Source organism: Meleagris gallopavo, chromosome 28, assembly GCF_905368555.1.
Source record: "Meleagris gallopavo chromosome 28, MGAL_WU_HG_1.1, whole genome shotgun sequence".
Classification (NCBI taxonomy): domain Eukaryota; kingdom Metazoa; phylum Chordata; class Aves; order Galliformes; family Phasianidae; genus Meleagris; species Meleagris gallopavo.
In genome coordinates, this window is record NC_139431.1 from 1,449,267 (window position 1) to 1,470,467 (window position 21,201).

Here is a 21,201-nt window from a genome sequence, read left to right on the forward strand (position 1 = left end):
CTAAGACAACTTCAGGCCTGGAAACAGCTCTCCTCTCTTTGGGTGCAATTTGGGGTTGTTTTGCTTCCCTAGAATCAGAGTTTGGGACAGCAGAAAAATTGCAGTTTGGAGGTTGGGACAAGTGTTGCTTTGAGCCGAGTGGTTCTCTTCATTGCAGCCTTTTACGAGACTTATCCCAACCAATTTAACATCTGGAGACTTTTTTTTTCCCTAGAAAAAGTGACATTTCGTTTTACAAATTCCTGATGGGATGCTTAGAAAACTTCACATCTTTTTCCTCATCCCCATTCCCAAGCCAAGATATTAATCAAAACGCTATGTTTTCCACAACAACCAAAACAGAAAAGGAATAAAAGAAGAGGCATTCAGTAAATGAGTCATTGTTTTTCAGTGAAAAAAAAAAAAAAGCCATTTCCCCAGGCTCCATGCTCAGGAATGGCTCTGATCTCTACACCATCCTCTGTGGCCACAGCAGCTGCCTGGTCCTGGCCTGATGCTGGGACTGTCTGGGTATAGGAGCACACGGATGTTATCTGGGTATGGTTTCCTCTTTCCTCTGAGGTTGGGATTCAGGTCTGCAGCTTCTTGGCATCTCTGGCTTTATGTGTTTGGTTTATTCCAGCCATACCCACTGATTCTGGAGCCTGCGGAAGGCAAGGAGAACGTGCAGATGAACTGACTGCCAACCTTCAGGTCAGCTCTTGGTCACTTCCCCCTCTTCTGGAACTAAAGTGAGAGGTAGATATCCCAAAACCTCAGGGCTGATGGGGGACACCACCGGGCTTGGGATATGGGCATGAGATGGAGCAGGATGGGGCCCACAGGGTGCTGAGTGCTGCCACTGGGAAGGTCCCAGGTGGCTTCAGAAAAAAGAGAAAAGGGGGCAAAAAGAAGGGCAGGATCTGGCCCTAATCAATTTGCTGCAGAAGTCCACGGGAAGGCTGGCAGGTTCTCTCTGTACTGAGTGGTTTATAGATTTTCTCTAAATAGGAACGTGCAGCTGCATGGCAGCAAGGAGGGTGCAAACGTGGCGTGGGGGGGACGGGGGGCAGCGGTGGGGGCTGCAGGCTTGTGAGCAGGTAGGGATTGATGGGAGCAAACCCCAGCATCCCCCCTTACCACCTGCAATAAAATCCGATGGTGCATGGCCACAAAGCAAGGATTCACTGCAGGGTGATCCCCAGTGGGTCATCCACCCTTCAACTGCCTCCTCTTCATCCCTCCCCAGGGGTCTGCGTACATCATAAGAGACCCCATGGGGAAGCAGGGAAACAAAACCCAGCCCTGTACCCAAGCTAGGAGGGGGAAAAGTTGAAGAGGAGGTTTTTCTGATGCTTAAACACTCATCTTCATCCCATGGGGAGCTGCACGCTGCTCCTATCTTGAAGTCTTGGGCAAGGATTCCATTTAAGCCAATAAACGGTTGAGGGTGAGAGGCCTGGAGTCGGAGGGAAGTGACTAATCAATCTGCTCATCATTTATTTATAAACATGGCAGTTGCAAGCGTGAGCTGAAGCGCTGAAGGCAGCAGCCAGCTGCAGTCTTTGCAGGAAGGCTTTGGAGGAAAGATGGGCAACCGAGGCAACAGCTTTCAGAAGAAAGTCTTATTTGGAAGGTCGGATCAATAGGGAGAAGGACCGTGCGAGACTTCTTGTCTCTCCTGAGGCCACTGAAAATCTCCCCATCCTTCCCAATGCATTTATGAAATAAGCAGGAAATCACTGAAAAGGGGTGGCTTTGCTCCAGGGTGGAAACATCCCCAGGACATGCTGAGAAGGACATTTCTTGCTCCGAGATGCTTGGCTTCAGCCTGATCTCCCTGCAGATGCCTCATCAACCCCCAGGCAGTCACTTTTGATCCACTGTTGGGCATGGAAATCCTCTTGCAGGCAGAAATGGTGGAGAGGACAAAGTATCTTGGCTTGGCATGTGTAGCCATCAGGCCATGCCTATAGGAACAGCCTTCACCCCAAATTAGGAGAACTTCTATGGGACTCGAGCTCCTTCAGCCGCACCATCAGCAGCAAAACCTCACCTTCCACAAAGCCAGGAAAGCAGGACCAGGATGAGGGCCAGGATCTCTAGGCATTTTAAGGTCCATTAACTGGCAACGTCAGGTTTGAGCCTCATCAGGCATAAAATTGGAGTAAATCCAGGGACGTGAGCTTGGTCAGGGCACTGGAACGGTGGCAGATGGGTGCAGGTACAGCTGGAGCAGCTGAGCAGCACAGGGAGCAGTGTGCCGGGTGCCACACAGCTCTGTTGGCCCCTGCGTGGCCATGGGACCCTGGGGATCCTCTCACATTGCCAGAAAGCAGTGCTACGAGGGAGAGGATGGCTCCTATCTGGTGTGGGGAGAGGTGGCACCTATGGGATCCTGCACCCCACCACCTTGTCTCCCGAGGGGATTTATCTCGTACGTACAGAGCCGTGTCTGGGAGGATCTCATGGAGACTGGTTTCCAAGGGCACCACCATGTTCAGCAGAGAGGGCCTCCTCTACACCGTTCCTTCGGGCCAGAAGAGGCATGCCTTACAAGAACACGTTTCTCTGCACAAGTTAAAGCCATTCCATCCCATGCAGCTCCTCACTGCCAGGTTTTACCAAGGGGAATTCAGGCACCAGTGTCCTGTAAATCCAAGCCCCGTCCCTTATATCAACAGCAGCTATCTGCATCCATCTCAGCTTATTTCCCTGCCTCCTTTCATCACCAATGCAGAAAAATGGCTTCTTCTAAGGCATGCCTTTTCTGGCCTCGAGGCACATGGCTAAATTAAGCCGAATGAATCACGAGGAGGAGTTTCTTTTTCTCTCCGATGACCGTAACAGAGCTCCTGACACTGAGAGCAAATGGAGATGCCCTCCTGGGGATGCCTGCATAGGATGAGAGCACTGGCAGGGAGCAGCGCAGCGGGGTAGGGGCTGATGCTGGGATTTGTGACTCCTGAGCCCCAGCATGGTGACAAATCCCAGCTCTTGGTCATGGGATCACAGCCTCTGGTTGTCACAGAGTGAGGGTCATCCAAGCTGGTGGGAGGGAGGGAGCAGGATGAGAACAGGGATCGATAGGGCGGTCATGTTCCTGCGCATCAGCAGCCGCTCTCTATACATTTAATGCGCTAAAACACATTCCCCCAATTTTCTATTTATGGCAAATGAATGTCTAATCCTTGAGCTGCGATGCTGCAGCTTTGTGCTGAGCCGGCGGTTCTGATGCTGCTGCTGGGGAGGAGAGGACGGAGAAGTGGGAGCTGCGCCCACACAGCAGAGCCCCTCAGACCCCACAGAAATCCAGGGAGGAGCCGGGCAGAAAACCCTCTTTCTCCAGCAGAGCATCCCAGAGCCATCCTGTTCATCCCGCACAGCATCAAAGCAGTCAAAGATGCTTTTGCTTCTCTTCCTGGAGCTGTTGGGGGCCTCTTTTCTTCCAGGGACAACTCCTACCATGGCCAGCATGGCAAAATCCCACCTGGGAGCCACTGGAACCTTTGAGTTGTTTTCTGCTGCAGCATCATCACTGAGGCTGAACCAAGGCAAGGAGGATGGGATTTAATGGATGTGTTTGCACGTGGTTCTTCCATAGAGTGCATCCTTGTATATGTCCAGTGATGGAGGAGCCCAAGATAGAGGTCCACACTTGCCAACAACCATGGATGTTTCCCAGTGCTAAAGGAACCAAATGGCAAAAGGCAGCCTCCCGTGGCCTGACTCCTGCACACTGCAGGAAGCAGAAGAATGAGCTCCAAGTGCAGACAGCAGCGCTGGCACTGAAGGAAATGCACAAATGGACAAAAAGCTTTGGGTTTCCCATCAGCCTGTTGCATTTATTGCAGGTGGAATGAGGCTGCTGGGGGGTTCCCAGAGGAATTATTTATGGAAAAGGGTTCCAGCTCGGGGCTGTGCCGTGCAGGAAGGCTCCCAAAGGTTGAGCAATAAATAAATGCCATGATGGTGGTTGGGAGCTGAGCAGAGATCCCTGCCCTGCAACCAGAACTGAGCTAAGAGCTTCTGCACGAGCCCAGGCTCCTCCACTGAAATCACTGCAGACAGTTCGAGACATCTGAATCTCTTCTTTCGCAAAGCACTTTAGAGCTACTAATGAAAAGCACTCTGTAAGAGCCACATAATGTCATCATCAGAATAAGAATAGTTGCTATCAATGCCTGCCTCTTGCCAGCCTTACTGGATGCCACGAAATGATGCTCTGCTATACCAAACACTCGATACTTCATTTCATCTCTGAGCTTGTCAGGGTATTTCAGTAACTGAAAACACACAAAAACATTTGTGAATAAAGTTCTTTGGGCTGCCTGGGGGTGAGCAGCCATTCCCTGCAGCATCCATGCGGGATAAGGAGACTTTGGGGACCTCAGCATCACCCCAAGGTCCTGCTCAGGGATGACTTAGGAATTAAGTCTGTCCATTTGGCTGATCCTTTTGTAAACTCAAGCCATATGGGACTGGATCTGCTGTTGCCTCCTTCTAAACCTCAGAAGTTTATTATCCCCGGAGCCAAAGCTGTGAGATAAAAATGCTATTTCTGCCCAGGATTTCCGCAGCAGCCTCAGAGCATTCACAGCCACTTTCTAGTTATTAATGCTCACATGTGAAGAAGTGTGTTCCTTCTGCAGAGATTTGCCTTTAATTAGCCAAGGATAAAAGGACAGTGGAAGATAACCCAGCGCCAGGTCAGGAAAGGCAACGCTTTCAAACAGTGCTCGGTTGGCAGTTTTTGCCAGGCGGGGAGCAGATGCCTGGCAGAAGATGTTTGTGCTGTTTCCTTTGCCTGACCCCACCTCCATCTCTCACTGGATAAAACGTGTCCTTGGGTCTGATCCTGCCCACAGAGGATCATGGCATCACAGAGTGTGATGGCAGCAGATGTGGGGGCTGCAGGGCGCTGGCTGACCTTGGCTCTCCAGCTCCTCCAACCAGTTCTGTTCTATCCAAGAGCTGTGTTAAAGCAGCAGCAAAACAAACACGCCAAGCTGCTGCCAGCCCTGGGGTCTCACTGCAAACCCTGCAGCTGTGCCTGGGGTCACAGAGCTCGGTGAGTCACAAACCAACAACTGCCCAAAGACTCACAGCACAGCATCGTGCGACTGGGACGTGGGTCAATCCCATCTCTCATGCACCTTGGGGCTGGGGAGAGCTCTCATTCTGCTTTGCCCCAATGGCAGCAATGCACAAACCTGCTGCTGAGCCTTTAGTCCATCTCCCATGAACCGCAGACCCACCTTCTCCCACCCTTACACTTTAGGATTAAAAGCACAGCCACTTTCCCTATGGCTCTTCTTTTTTCACCTCCCCAGCTCAAAGGGGTCCATGGAAATGTGACATCCTCAGCACCTTGGGCTGAGAACTGCAGCTGGGTGCTGCCTTCCCCATGAAACCAAGGCATCCTAGGAGCAAGGGGCTAATATTTGGGCAGCTCTGGTTTCAGGTCTGTTGTTTCTTGCATCACTCCTCATTATCTTGTCTGCCCTCATGCACTGTAGACCCAGGGCCCCACCAGTCTCAGCTGTGATTGTGTAGAAGGGGAGATTTGTGGTTCTTCAGCACACCCTGGTACTGCTCTCATGGAGACAGCAGCCCTGCAGGCACTGCCTGCAGCTCCCCTTCTCCTGCCCTGTACCTCGTGCTGGGGTGTGGATGAGCAGTGCTCCCAGGAATAGGCTTTTCAACACCCAGCACAAATGCAAAGGAGGGAGACGAAGGAGCAAAAGAAAGTGGGAAGAGAAAGAGGGACCTGGCCTGATTTCCAGAGCTGCAGGATAAATGTGCATCTCAAGCTCCAAACCTTTGCCTGGAGGTTAACTAAAGATAGGCTGCGGGGGCTCCTCTTCGCACACCCACACTTGCAGATTTTGCACCCAGCAGCTCAGCAAAGGTCATCCAGAACCCGAGGCACTGCAGCAGTGATGGTGTCATCCTGCACCAACTCAGTGCACACCCAGCAATTCCTAGTGGGCATTGCCAGCAGGGTGGCAGAGTTCTGTGTTCCCTTCCCCTCTTTCCAACCTCTCCCCATCTGTCAGCGTTTTATTGATGGGTTTCTGCAGCCCCACTCCAGGAGCTGCTCTCAGGATCCCAGCGCCTGCTTGGCCAAATGGAGGTAGGTTTGGTAATAGGGCAGCTAAAAATCCCTGCTCGTCCCTGGGGTGCGTGCAATGGGCTTTAATGGGGTTTAGCAACCTGAGCTTCCCAGGGCAAGCAGCAGTGGAAGAGCTTTCTTGGCACCTGGGTCACCTCCTTCCTTGATGTCACTAAGCAGGATTTCAAGGGCTTGAGACTCCAAAGAGGAGAAAGTAAACACACATGGTGTGTCCTCCCCAGGATGAAGAATAATGCCATGCTGCTGCCTCAAAGACCTCTTTAATTCAGAGCAGATCCATGAGGTGGAGAAGCAATGCTCAGTAAAAGGAGAGCAAGAATGTAGGTCGGGTGGTACCAGGGGGATCGGTTCCATCGGACGTGTGGGTCTTCCACCCCACCCTTTGCTCTTTGGAAGGCCGTAAAAGCCCAAGCATGACAATTCATGCCCTGACATCATCAGCATCCTCCGTGCATGGGCACGGTGCTGCAGCATTGCTGGCAGAGCAGCAGTTTAAAATAATTGCTGCATCCGCCTCACCGCCTCCTCCTGCCATCCCTGCGGAGTGCTGTGCAGAGCAGACTCTGCTGCAACCCCCTCACACCAAGAGCTGTTTGGATATTTATGAGCCCAGAATCAGCCAGACTGAGATAGGAGTGGAGGGGCTGGGGTTTGTTGGGCTCAGAAATGGGGTTGAGGAGCATGGAGTGGCCCAAATGGGGCAGCTACCAACACGACAGTGAGCACTGCAATGAGGATGCTGCCAATTTCGCTTGTAAATTGTTGTCTCACCTTTTCACGTTCCATTTTTTCCCCCCTGTATTTAAATGCCCTCCTTTCCTACTTAAATGATCTAACCATGGGTTCCCTCCATCCAGTGATGCATTCGCTCTGCCCCAGCACTGAGCCGAGCTTTGTAATTTGCAGGTCCTGAGCTTTGTTATACGTGGGGAAACTGAGGCACAGAGCAGGACAGGGTGTCCCCTGTGTGGCAGAAAGGATTCCAGCTGTAGCCCAGCTCTGTACCACCAGAATGGGCACCTGAGGCTCTCGGAGCCTGCAGGGAGCTGCCTTAGGAAAGCTGCAAGAGTTAAAAACAGCTCCAGTGCCACTGGTACGTGTGTCTGGCCAGCATGGATAAATGTAAGCACTGCACCTGAGGTTGCCCTTGGGTTATTGCTCCTCTCTGGGTACATCCAAGACCACGGAGGCTGCTTGAGGTGGGAAGCAGCGTGGGAAAGCCAAAGTCCTGAGCTCCAACTTGTTGCTGGCTCTGCTGGGTTTGCTGCCAAATCCTTCTCAGCTCTCTGGCGAGCGATGCCACGAGCAGTGCTGATCCGTGGCAGGGGCTCCAGCCATGTCACTGACCTGAGTCACATCTCCGTGGAGAAGAAATTGGATTTTCTAGCTAAAAAACAAGTCATGCCGTGGGTAGGATGCATTTTAGAGACTGGGTTGTCACCATGGCAAGAAAAAAGTATGTTTCCCCAATACGAAGAAGTGAAAAACAGCAAATCTCTGCTTGCAGATCCCACAGTGTCAGCAGTGGAGCTCAGAGAGTCCCAGTGAGATGTGAGAGGACCTGGAAGTAGGCTGGTTTGGGCTGCATAGGAATGTCTGAGCCCAGCCTGGGGACCTGCCTATGAGAACTGATCCCAAACCCTTCAGGGAAAGAACCTGCAGGTTTGGGATGAAATATTTGCATTTCAGTCCCCACTGCAGTCTCCCATTGCTGGAGGTTTGCTAAAAGCCCAAAGCACAGCACCAACCCACAGCTCAGCCCCTTCCATGGGTCTTTACCCCATAGTGATTTTTCCATCACAGAACATCCCGAGTTGGAAGGGACCCATAAGGACCATCCTGCCCAACTCCTGGCTCCACACAGAAGGGAATTCTCTTCATCTCTCAAGGTTTAGATCCACACAATAACCCAGCCTACCAGAAATACATTTGCTTGTCTTCCCCCTTTCCCCCCCCACCCTCCACAGAACGGATACCAAAATAGCTCCTCAATAATATACATATTTATTTCCTCTTAATTAGTGTCGATATTTACAAAATCTGTGATACTCTGTGAAGAATAAATTATATACACTCATGATAAACCAGACAGCAAATGCTCATTTGGAATATGTATGTACACAGATCTGTATACCTATATACAATGGTCGGCCCTATTGACGTGGGTGTCCCACCCCATGGATGTGCCCGACCCCAGGGACACCCCTGTGCCGTCAATGAGAGCAGGAACGTCTATACACACTGTGCAATTCAGATACAGCTGGTGTCTACGTTTTTGTCTAGCAAACGCATGGTTAAATGACTTGAAATTCCCACGAGTCCTCCTCTACCAGTTTATAGGCCTCTCTCCATTCCTGGTCCCATTTCTCCCGTAACCACGGCAACACAAGGTTCGGCTCCAGCATCGGTAGGATGAGTCCTTCTTGGATTTCCTCTTCCTATCGATTCACTCGAATGAGGCACCACGCACAGCTTTGATCCAATGCCTGTTTTTCCCTTGCTCTTCCAGCAACGATTAGTGGGTGACATTGGAGGACAAGAGTGCAGTCTCAAGCAACGAGGGAGCAAGTGCAAACGGATAATTACAGTCTTATACACGACAGAAGGATGATCAAATAAAACCAAAAAACAACCAACCCGTGCCCAGAGCAACCAGGCAGGGTGTCTGACACACGCATGGCCCCTGAGACAGGGCTGTGCTCAACTGATGTCCAGCAGCTCCCCCAAGCCAACCATCCCACCAACAAGGAATGAGGGTGAGGGGTTTTCCTCCCTCCATGCATGGTGTGGACTAAGGGCAGCCAGATCCATCATTTCATGGAGAAATCAAGGTCATGGGGGTAGGGATGGCTACAAGGACCCTCATTGCCAGACCCTGATGGCAGGGACAAGGCGATGTGCTGGGTGCTGCCATGGGCACGAAGAGGGAGCTGTAGACTTTTTTTGGTTGCAAACCCAAGTGATTTGGAGCTGGATCCTCCTCTCTTCACCCCCCAGCCCTGCAGCATGCTGGCCAAAGAAAACGCTGATTGCTGATCCACGTAAACCACTGAGATCCCCCACGAACACAAAACCCAAGGGAAACACACCTCAGCCCTGGGACTAAAATCCCAGCATGGTTCAAAGGAACCAAAACCCAACCATTACTGACAAACCCAGCAAAGTCACCCTGCACAGCCCAGCAAACCCCTTTGACTTCTGGCTGTCTTTGCCTGCACCACCACAAACATACCAGCAAAGGACCCATGGTGAGGATTTGGGTTCCAGAGAAGAGATACTGAAAAGCTGCTGGGATGCGTGCAGGGATGCTCAGAGCTGATGCCACCTCTGAGGATGAATCCAGATCTCCTTCCCTTGGGCCCCTCCTTAGGGATACTGTGAACCCAGAAAGTCCACAGGCTTTTGGCTGCAATTTCAACACTGACCCGGGAGTTATGTGATAACAAAGCAAGGCCATTCTTGAAATACCTCCTCCTCCTCTGTCTTTTTCTCTCCTTCTGTGTATTTATGCACAAATATGCCCGTATTTATACACCCACATGCTACAGTCACATAACACCAATCTAGAGATCCTTTTCTTGGTATAGCTCAGTATCCAGATTTATAGGACTTCGACACAACACGAAGATGCAGAGATTTTTCCTGACAAAAACTCATCAGTCCATATTGCTAATTTTCTCCCATCATTCCTAAAGCACTCAGCCAAGACAAGAGCCTCCCCTCACTGCCCTTAGCAGATATTGCAGAGGACGTTGAAGGGCTGATTGGATGCTCACAGAGTTAAACGTGCACTGGCTGTTAGAAATCACCACTTCCCATCTCCAAAATCATGGCACAAAGGGCAAAACTTAGAATACAGGTCCTGCCTCCTCTGGGTACCACCATAGGAGCAGACACAGAGTGGATAGCGTTGGTTCTCCATCCCACCCATGGCCAATGGCTCCATGAGAGGAGGGAAGGGAGACCCAACCACTGCGTTATGGCATCCTCCATCTGAGCCACTTCACATCCCAATTTTGTACCCACTGAATCTGAGCTTGGGATGCTCAGCATCTCCCCGGGGGCCTGGAGGCTCTCAAACCAAATTCCTCAAGAAAAAAAAAAGAAAGAAAGAAAAAAAATCACAGTCTCCTCCTGAAAACTGGTTCAAGATCACATCAGTGAGTCAGAAGCAAAGCTCAAAATAGCACTAGAGCTCCGACCTGCAGGCACAAATCCCATTAAAAGCTATAGGGAAACCATTTCTCTGTGTGCGGGAGAAATCCAGACTTCTGCTTCATGCAGCTTGGTGGGTGGCTTCTGACCCCCACAGACCTTTCCTGCCCTGAAAAACCCATCTGAGCACACATCTGGGTCCTTTCCGCTCTGCAAACAAGCTGCAAGGGCCACCATAGAGATGCCCTCCTCCCCGAACTGGTTTTCCCCATTAGAATCTGCCTGAGTGAGCGCACAAAGTGCAGGATCCACCTATGGCCAGAGATGCCAGGAGGTGAATGGCCTGAAGCTAGCAGGATATGAGCAACCAGGCACTTTGCAAAGTCAGCATCCTCCCAAATCGCCCATAGCAGCCCACCCTGAGCACTGGTGCTTTCCTGCACAGCAAAGTTGGGATCATCCCAGTGCTCAGGCACCCATGGCTGGGCAGTCGCATCCCCATAGACACGCAGCAAGCTGGATCAATGGAGGCTGAGCAGCAGCCACCTGGGAATCATACCTCTGCCATCCCATTCAAGCTTCAGAAAGAGATTTATTGCTTTCAGTTGCGTTGATTCTCGTTGTGTGTGTTGCAGGTGTTGGTGAGCTTCAGAGATGCCCATTGCAGAGCTGTAGCAGCAAAGAGGAGGAGAGGGTTCCCAATGCAACAAGATGTGATTTCGGGCAGGCACCCAACCCTGCGTGGTGCTCAGCACCCTGGGTGATCAGAGCTAGGCCTGAATCAATCACTTATTAAAGATGAGAGATCCCACCTGGCTGAGTGGGGTCAACACGAGGGACGGATCCAGCCCCGAGCAGCATTTTGAACCATTGCTGTAGAATACGCTAGCACCGTTTGTTGTATTGTTGTGAATATTGTTTTCCCATGGGAGGCCAGGAATGTCCAGCTGACCTCACTCCCACAATCTGCCACGGGCTTCCCTCCCACACCTGCACTCGGCGGCAGCAAAGCGCTGATCGAGCCCAAATTCAGCCCCAGTTCACCCCAGCTGGAGGAGCTGCTAAATGCCTTCAACTGGGGGCTTTGCTCGACCATGACCTCACGGGGGTCCCCTGGCCCGGCCCATCCCTTGGGCTTTGATAGCAATGGGGGAAAGACAAGGAAATCCAAGTGGGATGGGCAAAGCAGATGAAACCCCAAAACAGACTCCAGCTCCAACTCTCCCCAGGTTACACCAGAAATGGAGAAGAAATGGGGATGATCCTGAGGTGTCTGCATCCCGACACAGCCCTCAAATAGACCCTGGGAGAAGGCAAAGCAAAAGCAACGGCTTGGAAGCACAAGCTTGGATCCAGTCCACCATATAGGAAAAACCAACAGCCCTAGGGCTCGACATGACTGAAATCAGGATTTTCCAGCCCAAAACACACCCCAGGACAGCTCATGTCTGTGGCCCCTGAACCAGGAAGCCCCGAGGCTCCAAGAGCTCACATTAGCTGAGAATTCGGCCCTATAGTCGTTCTCTAAATATCTATACACACACACAATAATTGTACGGGAAATGGCTGAAAACTGCTGACCAAACAAGTCCAGAGAGCCCATACCTGCCATTCCACCTGCTCCTCCAGCCCTGCCCGATCAGCTGCGCTTTCTGCTCCTGACACCGAGATTAATGACTAATTACTCGCCCCATAATGAGCGCAGGTGTTTAACTTTCAGCTCACCTTCCACGGAGCCAGCTCCTGGGGCTGGGTGCTGGGGCACTCAGGCTTTGCCTTGTTATCTATCAAGCTGTTGTCAGCACATGCCATCCCCATCCCATTTCTAAACACATTAGAGATATTTTAGCCCCCACAAATCTCCTCCGAGCCACTGGAGAATCTATAAACACTATAAACATAAATACTGTATAGTCTACTAAGAAAATATATATTTGTGTGTGTATTAAATATTCAGATTCATGCAACAGATACCCATGCAGCTGTACTGTATTACTGGTTAAATTTCACTGCAGTATAAATATATTGTAGGCCACAGCATAGTTGCTCCAGTTTTATATATAGATATATATATTAAAAAAAAAAGATGCTTTTTTCCCAACTCATTTTCAGTGTGTCAGTGGAGGTGTCTTTGGTGATCCTGGAAATAGTGGTGGATGGAAGTATCATCTGAATAAATCAATAAAATCCAAGCGTTTGATTTGTTTACTCGTCCCTCCCGGTGCCTAGCATAGAAAACTTAAGACTTAATAAATAATGTGCCGCCAGACTAATTATCCCTCCCCTGGGCCTCTCACTGGCATACTGCAGTGGCTCAAACTATTGCAGCATGCAGCATTTTCCGTTATGAAACGCGAGCCGGGGCGATGCGTTCAGCTTGGCACTGCCGAGCTGGAAACCTGAGCCCTCCAACAAGGCAACCAGCCCTGCCTGACCTTCCCCAGCCCCAAGCTGGTGGCCCGGCTCTGGGGACGGGGCCGTGCCAGTGAGCATCCCTGCATCCCTGCTGTGGCACGGTGCTCGGACCGCTCTGCACCTTTGGGAACCAGCGAGCCTGGGATGGCAGAAGGGAAACAAAATGGTTCGGTTTTGTTTGCTTGCACGTTATTCAGTGTGGAAATCAAAGGTTAAAAGTCACTTACACAGCTATTGCTTCCCATGCAGAACCAAATATACACCGTAGAAAATACTGTGTTAACTACAATGCAGAGCAGCACTCAATATCTGCAATTGTTCCACTTCAGCTTTAAATACGGTACTAGGTTTTAGCGACTAGACATCGGTTAGCATTTTGGTGATATTCACATAGTTTGTGTTAGCTAGGGTGCAATTGGCTGTCTTCAAGTTCTCCTCCCTAAAATCCTCATTGCTATTGTTTACACCTTCCTGAATCTCCATATAATCAGACTTACTAATGGTAGAGGCACTTCTGCTTTTCTTTAGGTCAGGGGAAGAGGGGATCTTTGGGCAGCTGGTTACTTGCAAATATTGAGCCTGCTCCTCTCCCTCCGTCTCCCGGTGGTAGAAGTAGTTGAAGTTAGACACTATGACGGGCACGGGTAAGGCAATGGTTAATACGCCAGCGATGGCACACAGAGACCCCACGATTTTCCCCCCGATGGTGGTGGGGACCATGTCTCCATAGCCAACAGTCGTCATGGAAACCACGGCCCACCAGAAGGCGTCGGGGATGCTCGGGAATTGGGACTCGCTCTCGTCGGCCTCGGCGAAGTAGACGGCGCTGGAGAAGAGGATGACGCCGATGAAGAGGAAGAAGATGAGCAAGCCCAGCTCCCGCATGCTGGCCTTGAGGGTCTGCCCCAGGATCTGCAGCCCCTTGGAGTGCCGGGACAGCTTGAAGATCCGGAAGACCCGCACCAAGCGGATGACTCGGAGGATGGCCAAGGACATGGCTTGCTGGCCTTGCTGGCCGTCCTCCGGCTTCTCGGCCAGCTCTGTCCCTAAGGTGATGAAGTAGGGGATGATGGCTACAATGTCTATAATGTTCATGATGTTGGTAAAAAATCCAGCCTTGCTGGGACAGGCGAAAAACCTCACCAAGAACTCGAAGGAGAACCAGATGATGCAAAGCGTCTCCACGATGAAGAAGGGATCTGTGAAAGAGGTGGACTGCTGGTACCCCATGCTGCTGTTGGAGTAGGGAGGGTGGCTCAGCCCGCTGCCGTGCATGTCTTCATTCTCATCCCGAAAAATGGGCAACGTTTCCAGGCAAAAGCTCACGATGGAGATCAAAATCACCATGACAGAGACAATAGCTATAATCCTGGCAGGGCCCGAGCTCTCGGGGTACTCGAAGAGCAACCAGACCTGTCTCTGAAACTCATTCTCCGGCAGCGGTCTCTCTTCTTCTTTGATGTAGCCTTCGTCCTCCCGAAACATCTCCATGGCTTCTTCCCCCAGTTCATAGAAACGGATCTCCTCTGAGAAGATGTCCAAGGGCACATTAACGGGCCTCCGCAACCTCCCTCCAGATTGGTAATAGTACAAAATCGCATCGAAGCTGGGTCTGTTCCGGTCAAAGAAATACTCATTCCGGAGAGGGTCGAAATATCTCATTCTCTTTTTAGGATCTCCTAGCAAAGTCTCCGGAAATTGAGCTAACGTCTTGAGCTGAGTCTCAAAGCGCAGCCCCGAGATGTTGATGACCACCCTCTCGCAGCATTCATGGTCGGTCTCGGGGTTGTACGTGTCCTGTGGGTGACCTGGAAGAGCTGCAGCTTCGTCTGCAGGATCTCCGGTAGCAACTGTCATATTGGGGTTGAAAGGAAATCCTTATGCTAAACTCTTCCGAGTGCCCGGTGATGGGATCGGACTCAGGGCAAGGCTACTATCCTGCAGAAGGACAGGTACGTAGGTGTGGAAGTGTCTCATGAAAAGGCGAAGGGATGATAAAATAGGAGAAAACAAAAAAGGAAAGAAAATTGCCCCTGCTGAGAAAGAGAGAGATGAAGTAAAGTTGGGGGGAGGAGAGCGGCTCCCTGCGCTACCATTGCCTACCGCCGTCCTCGGGGGGTTAATCTGAGTTAATCAGAGTTCAGAACTCCCATCTAAACCCATAGGGCAGAAGGGAGAAAACACCTGAGGAACCCTCATCTATTCACAACCGGCACGGCAGAACCGCCATTGGCCAAACAGAACATTTTGGGTTTTACGGCTAAAAAGAAAAATTCGAAAGAGGGGAGAAAAAACCAGGAGGGGGAAGGGAAGAGAATGGAAGCAAAAACCCATCCAGCCCTACAGCGGGGAGGGGACCCGCGGGGCAGCGCGGGCTCGGCTCATTTCCAGGCATGCATTTAAGGGTTAACATTCAACCGTGCATAGATTATTCTACGGTTCTACAGCAGGCAATCCGGCACGACCCTCCAGGTAACCCTAAAGGCTCCGCTTTAACTTCGGCACCGTCCCCATCCTCCTGCCCCTGCCATAGGGCTGCGGGTGCTGCTCTGCCCGCCCCGAGCTGGGCTCTGCTGCCTGAATTTGGGTGCAAGCTGCCCGCGGACCACTGCAGTCCCCCTCCTCGACCGCTGGTGTCCCGGCTGCTCTCATTCTCTGCAAAGCGCCATGGCACACAGAAAACAAATCACATTACCTGGAGAAGCCAAATCTTAGTGTCTCTTAGTAAGACCGATTATCTGACCCTGGGGAAATCCTAGAGAGGAATACAGGCTTCCAAGATCCCCATAATTTCCTCTCTCTTCAAAGTTAAAAATAATGGTGAGTCATCGTAGAAAAGGAGAAGGGACATAAAAGGGGTGAGATTTCCAGATGGTGGAAGTCGGGTCTTGGAATGGTTTGGACTGGAGAGAAAGAGAGAGAGAAAGAGACAGAGGGACAGAAGTCCTCCCGGAGCTGTTGCAGGTCCGCACTTCAGGGCAGAGCAGCGTCTGTCTGATGTCTCCGGTACGGCGGGGGGAAGATGCTAAGCTCAGCAAAACCCGATGTCCCCGGTGTCCTCGGGAGGTGTGGCATCGCCTGGAAAAAACAGCGAGAAGGTAGAAAGCCGCCGGGGGTTTGGAGGCAGCGTCCGCAAAGCCCCGCTTCCTCCGGGCAGCTCCGCTTCCTCCCCGCCGGCTGTTATCCCGACGCTTCGCTAACCTGCACTGCAACACGAGCCGAAGGGAGAGCGGAAAAAAACAGAACCGTGTCCCTCTCCGCTCCTCTCCGCTCCGGGCGGTGGGGCCGGGCAGCCCGATGGCAGCGAGGGGAGGAGGCGGCGGGCGGAGGGGGAGCGCCGCAACCCCCGGTACAGCGATGCTCTGCGGCGCCGCGCCGAACGCCCCGGGGACGGCGGTCCCTACGGCACCGCGCTGCCTCCGCGGATGGCTCGGGGGGCTCCGTTTTCATCGGTGAGACGAAGCTCTGATCGGCGTCCCCTCCTCCGTGCTCCCCCCTGAGCATCCCCGGCCGTGAGACCCGCGCGACCCGCACCCACCCTCCCCATCCTCCCCAAAGCCAACCCCCAGCCGACCCACCCCCCCGTGGGAATTCCGCTCTGGTGGGGCTGCACTTCTCAGGAGGACGCTGGGGGGGCACGGATCCCTGCATCAGCCTCTGCTGCTCCATCAGATCGCCCCGCACCGCCCCACGGGATGCTCGAGCCGGAGCGGTCCATCCAAACTCTCCTTTCCCCCCCCTTTCTTTTTTGGTATTTTTTTTTTTTTTTTTTGCCCTCCCGAAGGAAAAAAAAAAAAAATAATTCCTCTAACCTCCCTTCTTCGGCTGCAACTCGACTTGTCTACTTTGAGCCAGGATTACAGAACCGGGGAGGGGAGGCAGGTGGAAAATAACCCCGCGGTCTGAGCCTCCTCGGTAAAGATTTCAGCCTCCTGCAGGCCATATATGCCCGTTGGTTTCTCTCTTCATCACCTCGAGTGCAGATATTGCTGCAGATCCCTCTTTTCTTGGAAATTTCCCCTTCCCGTGCACCCCTCCTCTCCCTTCTCCTTATGCACTAGAAAAAATAGTACAACCCTGACAAGGCTTGCAGCATCCAACGGCTTCGCTTAACCCTTTTCTACCAGGCCCAGAGGAGAGGAGGTCGCATTTGTCCCAGTTTTTCTCCTTTTCCTGCATTTTCTCCCTGCAGCTCCACTCCAGAGCTCTGCTGGGTTTAACCTTCTTTGGCTCCTGTGAGCATCACAGCAGAACACCACGACCACCAGCTATCTGCTGCAGCCACAACGCGAGCCCCCATTTCCCCCTAAATCAACCAACCTTGATGATTTTTTTAAACATGCATTTCTTCTCCTGCCCCTAAACTCCCTCTTCCCCTTCCTCCCTGCCCCAAACACCCCAGGTTTGCTCAGCAGTGCGGACATTTGCTCATTATTTAACACGTTGATTATCATTTAGCATGAAGTCTTGGCTCTTCTCTCTGAGCCCAGACCGGAGCGGTGATGCTGGTGCTGATTTGAGACGGTTATGGCATCATATGAGTTGACATCACAGATTCCAGCACTTGTTTTCTGCTACTTTCTCCCCACCACACGCTGTCCTGCTCAGAGGACCCCCTCCCACCCCCTCCCCATCTCTGGGTTCCGTTCATGCAAATCTGGGGGCTGAAGGGGCAGGAAGGAGGCGAAGGAGATCAGCCACAAGAGCCCGGTTTGTCGCTGCGTGCACAGGGCAGGCTCGCTGCAGGCACGAGCCATGGCCGTCTGTCAGAGCGCTGAGATTTCGGGCAGCAGAGAGCCTCGAGGACAAGGTCGAGGCGTTTGCTTTCCCTTTTGCAACCGAAAAAAAAAATAAAAACCACTCCAAGCCTCCATTTCACAGCTTGTGGCAAGCCGCTATTTCAGCAGAGACAGCGGGGAGGAAGCGGGGAGGGGGAAGGGGGGGAGAAAAAGGCACCAACTTACAATTGGCTCTGCAGTCAGGCATGCAGCGAATGCACAAACAGCCGCGCTCCGCTCTGCTGGCAGCACCCTCACCTGCGCTGCTGGCCCCGAAACTCGCCCCGGGCTCCTGGGAGCAAAGCTCCGAAGGCAACAGAGCTTCTCAATGAATATTCATAAGATTAATATGAGCATCTCTCCCCCCAGCCCCCCCTCCTCCTCCTAAGCAAGAGACCTAGATTTCAACCACTGGGAAATAATCATATCCCTGGATGCACGATGCTGCTGCTTTAGCGGGCGGCTCTGCGTGTAGCATGTTTGTGTTGGAGCCTGGATCTGCATGGGGAGATCTGGGGTTGCAGCAGCTCTGCATGGCTTTGGGGGAAGCAATGGGGCAGGATCAGGCTCCTGTGGGCCACGATGCCAATGGTTGGGGTGAGGATGCTGTGCTGCCCCATAGGCTCCAGCCCAGCTGGACACAATGTGGGGTGAGCAATGCATCCACAGCAGGAAAACTCATCCCCTCTTCTCCATCACGCCTAGAACAGTCACTTTATATCAGCCTGCATTTGCAGACCTCTTCCCTGCACGTGGAGGCATCTCGCCATCGCAAAGGGGGGACACACAACAAAGCTGGCACACAAGGCTTTGGCTCAGTCTTGGACTGCTCTGCTATCACCATCCAAGGAGTGCTATCACCATCACCGGGGCAGCCATGAGGACGGCAGGGCACCCAGCATCCAACAAGCACAAACACTGGAGGAGGTGATGGAAGCATTTCAGCTCCCGTATGCAGCAGTCTGACTGTGAGGTGCTGCTGCTGCTGGAGGTGATTGCGTGGCTCACCCTGGAAGCCCAATAAAATCAGTGCTGAGGGTGATGCCCTGGGAGGTGTGGGGGTATGGAGGGGTTAAACCATATTTCCCTGAGCCTCAGCTGCATCCTAAAGCTGAATGTGAATTTCCATGGCAAAGGGGGGCTCACACTTCCTTATTGCATGCATTCCTCTGGGTGTGAGGCTACACGGGAAGAAAGGTTTTAATTTTTGCCTGTGTTGTTTCAGCCTTTTCTGAGATAGATCTGTCACAGCAGGGTGGGCAGAATCCAGACAACAAGATGCCCAAGGCTGATACTTATGCAATGTGTAGAAACTGAGGCTGGGCGATTCAAGTGCAGCTGAATTTCTAAGCTGCTCTTCCCACTGCTGCCTTGCCAAGGCTTTGCACAACCAGTGGGGTTTTTCGTATCAGCAGAACCATCTCCTTACAAAGAGCTCCAATCCTGCCTGTAGCAAACGGAGGAAATCTCTCTGAATTGAGTGATGCTCTCTGATTTACTACCCTAATTGTGGAGCTATTATTATAATGTGTACGTCTGCACCCGCCTCCCTCTGCCACACTGACAACTCGAGATGTAACTCAGCGCTTCGGAGGACGCAGCAAGTCAATACACTGCACCTACTTGTCTGATTTACATGTGTTTCAATGGCTGACACCTTTGCATTAATATTGTCATTAAAATATATATATGTTCCCACTGGATTCTTTCTGTTATCCAAATGGAATTGATACCTTTCTTAATTGGAAAACTTACCCCGTCCTTTCTTCTGAGCTGAACTGTTCCTGTGTTGGGTGTGGGGATGCCCAGTGATCTGGTGCTCAGTTCCCAGCAGAATCAGATCTGCTCTGCATTCAGACAACACTCTCAGACATAGGGGCTGGATTTTGGGTGTGGAGGCAGGAGTTGGACCTTTGTCCCCCCCAATTTGGGGTATTCTATGATGCTATGGTATACAAAACAATAAAATATCCATCCTCCGAAACCAGAAACACCATCAGCATGTTGCAACGTGACAATGACATATCTCCATGGTGACCTTCCTGGGGACACCTCCTGCAAGGCCAGTGGGGCTCTGAGGGATGCCAACAGTCATGCAATGAGGAAGAATCAAGACCATGGCTTGGATGCATGCATGAGCATTGCTGCGCTCCCAGGATCCTGAGCAAACTGTTCTCCTGCTTCCGTCTGAGCCTCCATCGGGAGGAACCTGTGACATTTTAGGAGCTGTGACAACGACAAGTGGCCTCCCCAGACTGAGTCACCCTCCAGAGAAAGCATCCCACCTCCTGCCTGCTGCATGCCTCAGCAGAGGGTGCAAGCATGGCCGCATGGCTGGGCATTGGTGCGCAGTGGCAAAAGGACACACTGAGAGATGATGGTGACCACATTGTGATGGAACAGGGTCTGAAAATGGAGACAGCCAGAGAACAAGGTGACACAGGTGGGGAGAGCACACTTTGCTCTTGCACTGTTTGCACTGCTGGTGAATCCCAAAATACAACAGTGACATGGTCACATGGGAAAGATGGAGCAGGAGATCTTGTGATCATGGGGCCATGTCCTGGGGCAGCTGGGTCCATGGGAAGGTCTCCTGATCCTGCAAAGAGCTCCTGATCCTTGGGAAGATCCATTGGCCCTTGGCAAAGCATGGCCAAAGTGAACTTAGCTAGTATTACCTACCTGCAAAGATAAAATTACACACATTCTCCCTCTCTGATGTTTCCCATATTAAAAATATGTGATTAGTTAAAGAAAATAACTCCAGGTTCCACCCTGAATGTTTGTTTGATGAAGGCTGTTGCGTCGCAGCATCGCTGCCTCCCAAATGCTCACTCAGCCCGGAACGGAACCAGCAAATATCTCCTTGCCCGAGAGCTGTTCATTGAAAACAAAAAGTCATTTTGCCCAACCGAAACACGGTGTAGAACTTCAGTTCTTGAGGTCTTTGGAGCCCGTTGAGGTTGTGAATATTTCATGGCAGGCTGCTGCAGGATTGCTAATGGAGCCGCGGCGCGGGGCGAGCGGCAGCTCCGGCCACTCCAGCTAAAAGGCTCTCACAGCCTCTTTCTTTGACTTGCACAAACAAAAAGGACAGAACAAGCCAAATTAGTGAGCAGAAAGGAAATCAATAGCCTCCTTTGAGCCAGACGCGAGTGCTTTCAGCTCTGGGAAGGAATCTGTCCTGCTTCCAAGCCTGCCTTGTGCTCCCCACGCTTGTCTGTGTATAACCCCCACACGTCCCTCCTCAGGGCTGGGCCCTTGTCAAGGCATCAGCTGAGCCAGTGCATCCCCCTGAGCTGGCAGAGGGGACCCAGCTGCGTCCCTGCATCCCTAAGTCCTTCCAAACAAGAGACTGAGCTGCTGCAGGGCTCCAAAAGTGCTTTCTCTGTGATGGAAAGCTGGCTTTGCTGAGCATCAGAGCTCCCCGTGTGACCCCATGGGAGATGCAAGAGAAGTGATGAGCTTTCCCACGTGCCTCATTTTCCTCCAATGATTTGGTTTCCTCGGGTCTGATCCAGACCTTTCCCATGTGCTCAATGGAGCATCGCTTCTCCTCCAGCTCTATGAAGGGCGATGCTCACCAAAACAGCAGGGACATAGAACTAATGTTGAAAACTTCTGAGCTTAGGGATGAGAACAGTAAGGGGAGATGGGAGATGCCTGCAGTGGAGATAGCAAGAACCTGCAGACAGGTTGCCTCTGCTTTGGAGCAGTGGGTTTGGGCAACCTCAGGAT

General features: G+C 51.9%; 1 protein-coding gene across 4 annotated transcripts; it reads right to left on the reverse strand.

The window, feature by feature from the left end:
- Positions 1-8,100: 8,100 nt before the first annotated feature.
- Positions 8,101-17,795, reverse strand: KCNA2 (potassium voltage-gated channel subfamily A member 2). Of its 4 annotated transcripts, none has more exons than XM_085210401.1 (2): positions 17,650-17,795; positions 8,101-15,763 (listed from the first exon to the last, which is right to left on the reverse strand). In XM_085210401.1, the coding sequence occupies exon 2, from the start codon at positions 14,540-14,542 to the stop codon at positions 13,043-13,045; it is 1,500 nt and encodes a 499-aa protein (XP_085066527.1). In that variant the 5' UTR covers positions 14,543-15,763; positions 17,650-17,795; the 3' UTR covers positions 8,101-13,042. The 4 variants fall into 4 exon arrangements, with proteins under 4 accessions (XP_085066527.1, XP_085066526.1, XP_085066525.1 ...); XM_085210400.1 differs by lacking the exon at positions 17,650-17,795 and adding an exon at positions 16,498-16,733; XM_085210399.1 differs by lacking the exon at positions 17,650-17,795 and adding an exon at positions 16,264-16,471.
- Positions 17,796-21,201: the final 3,406 nt, after the last annotated feature.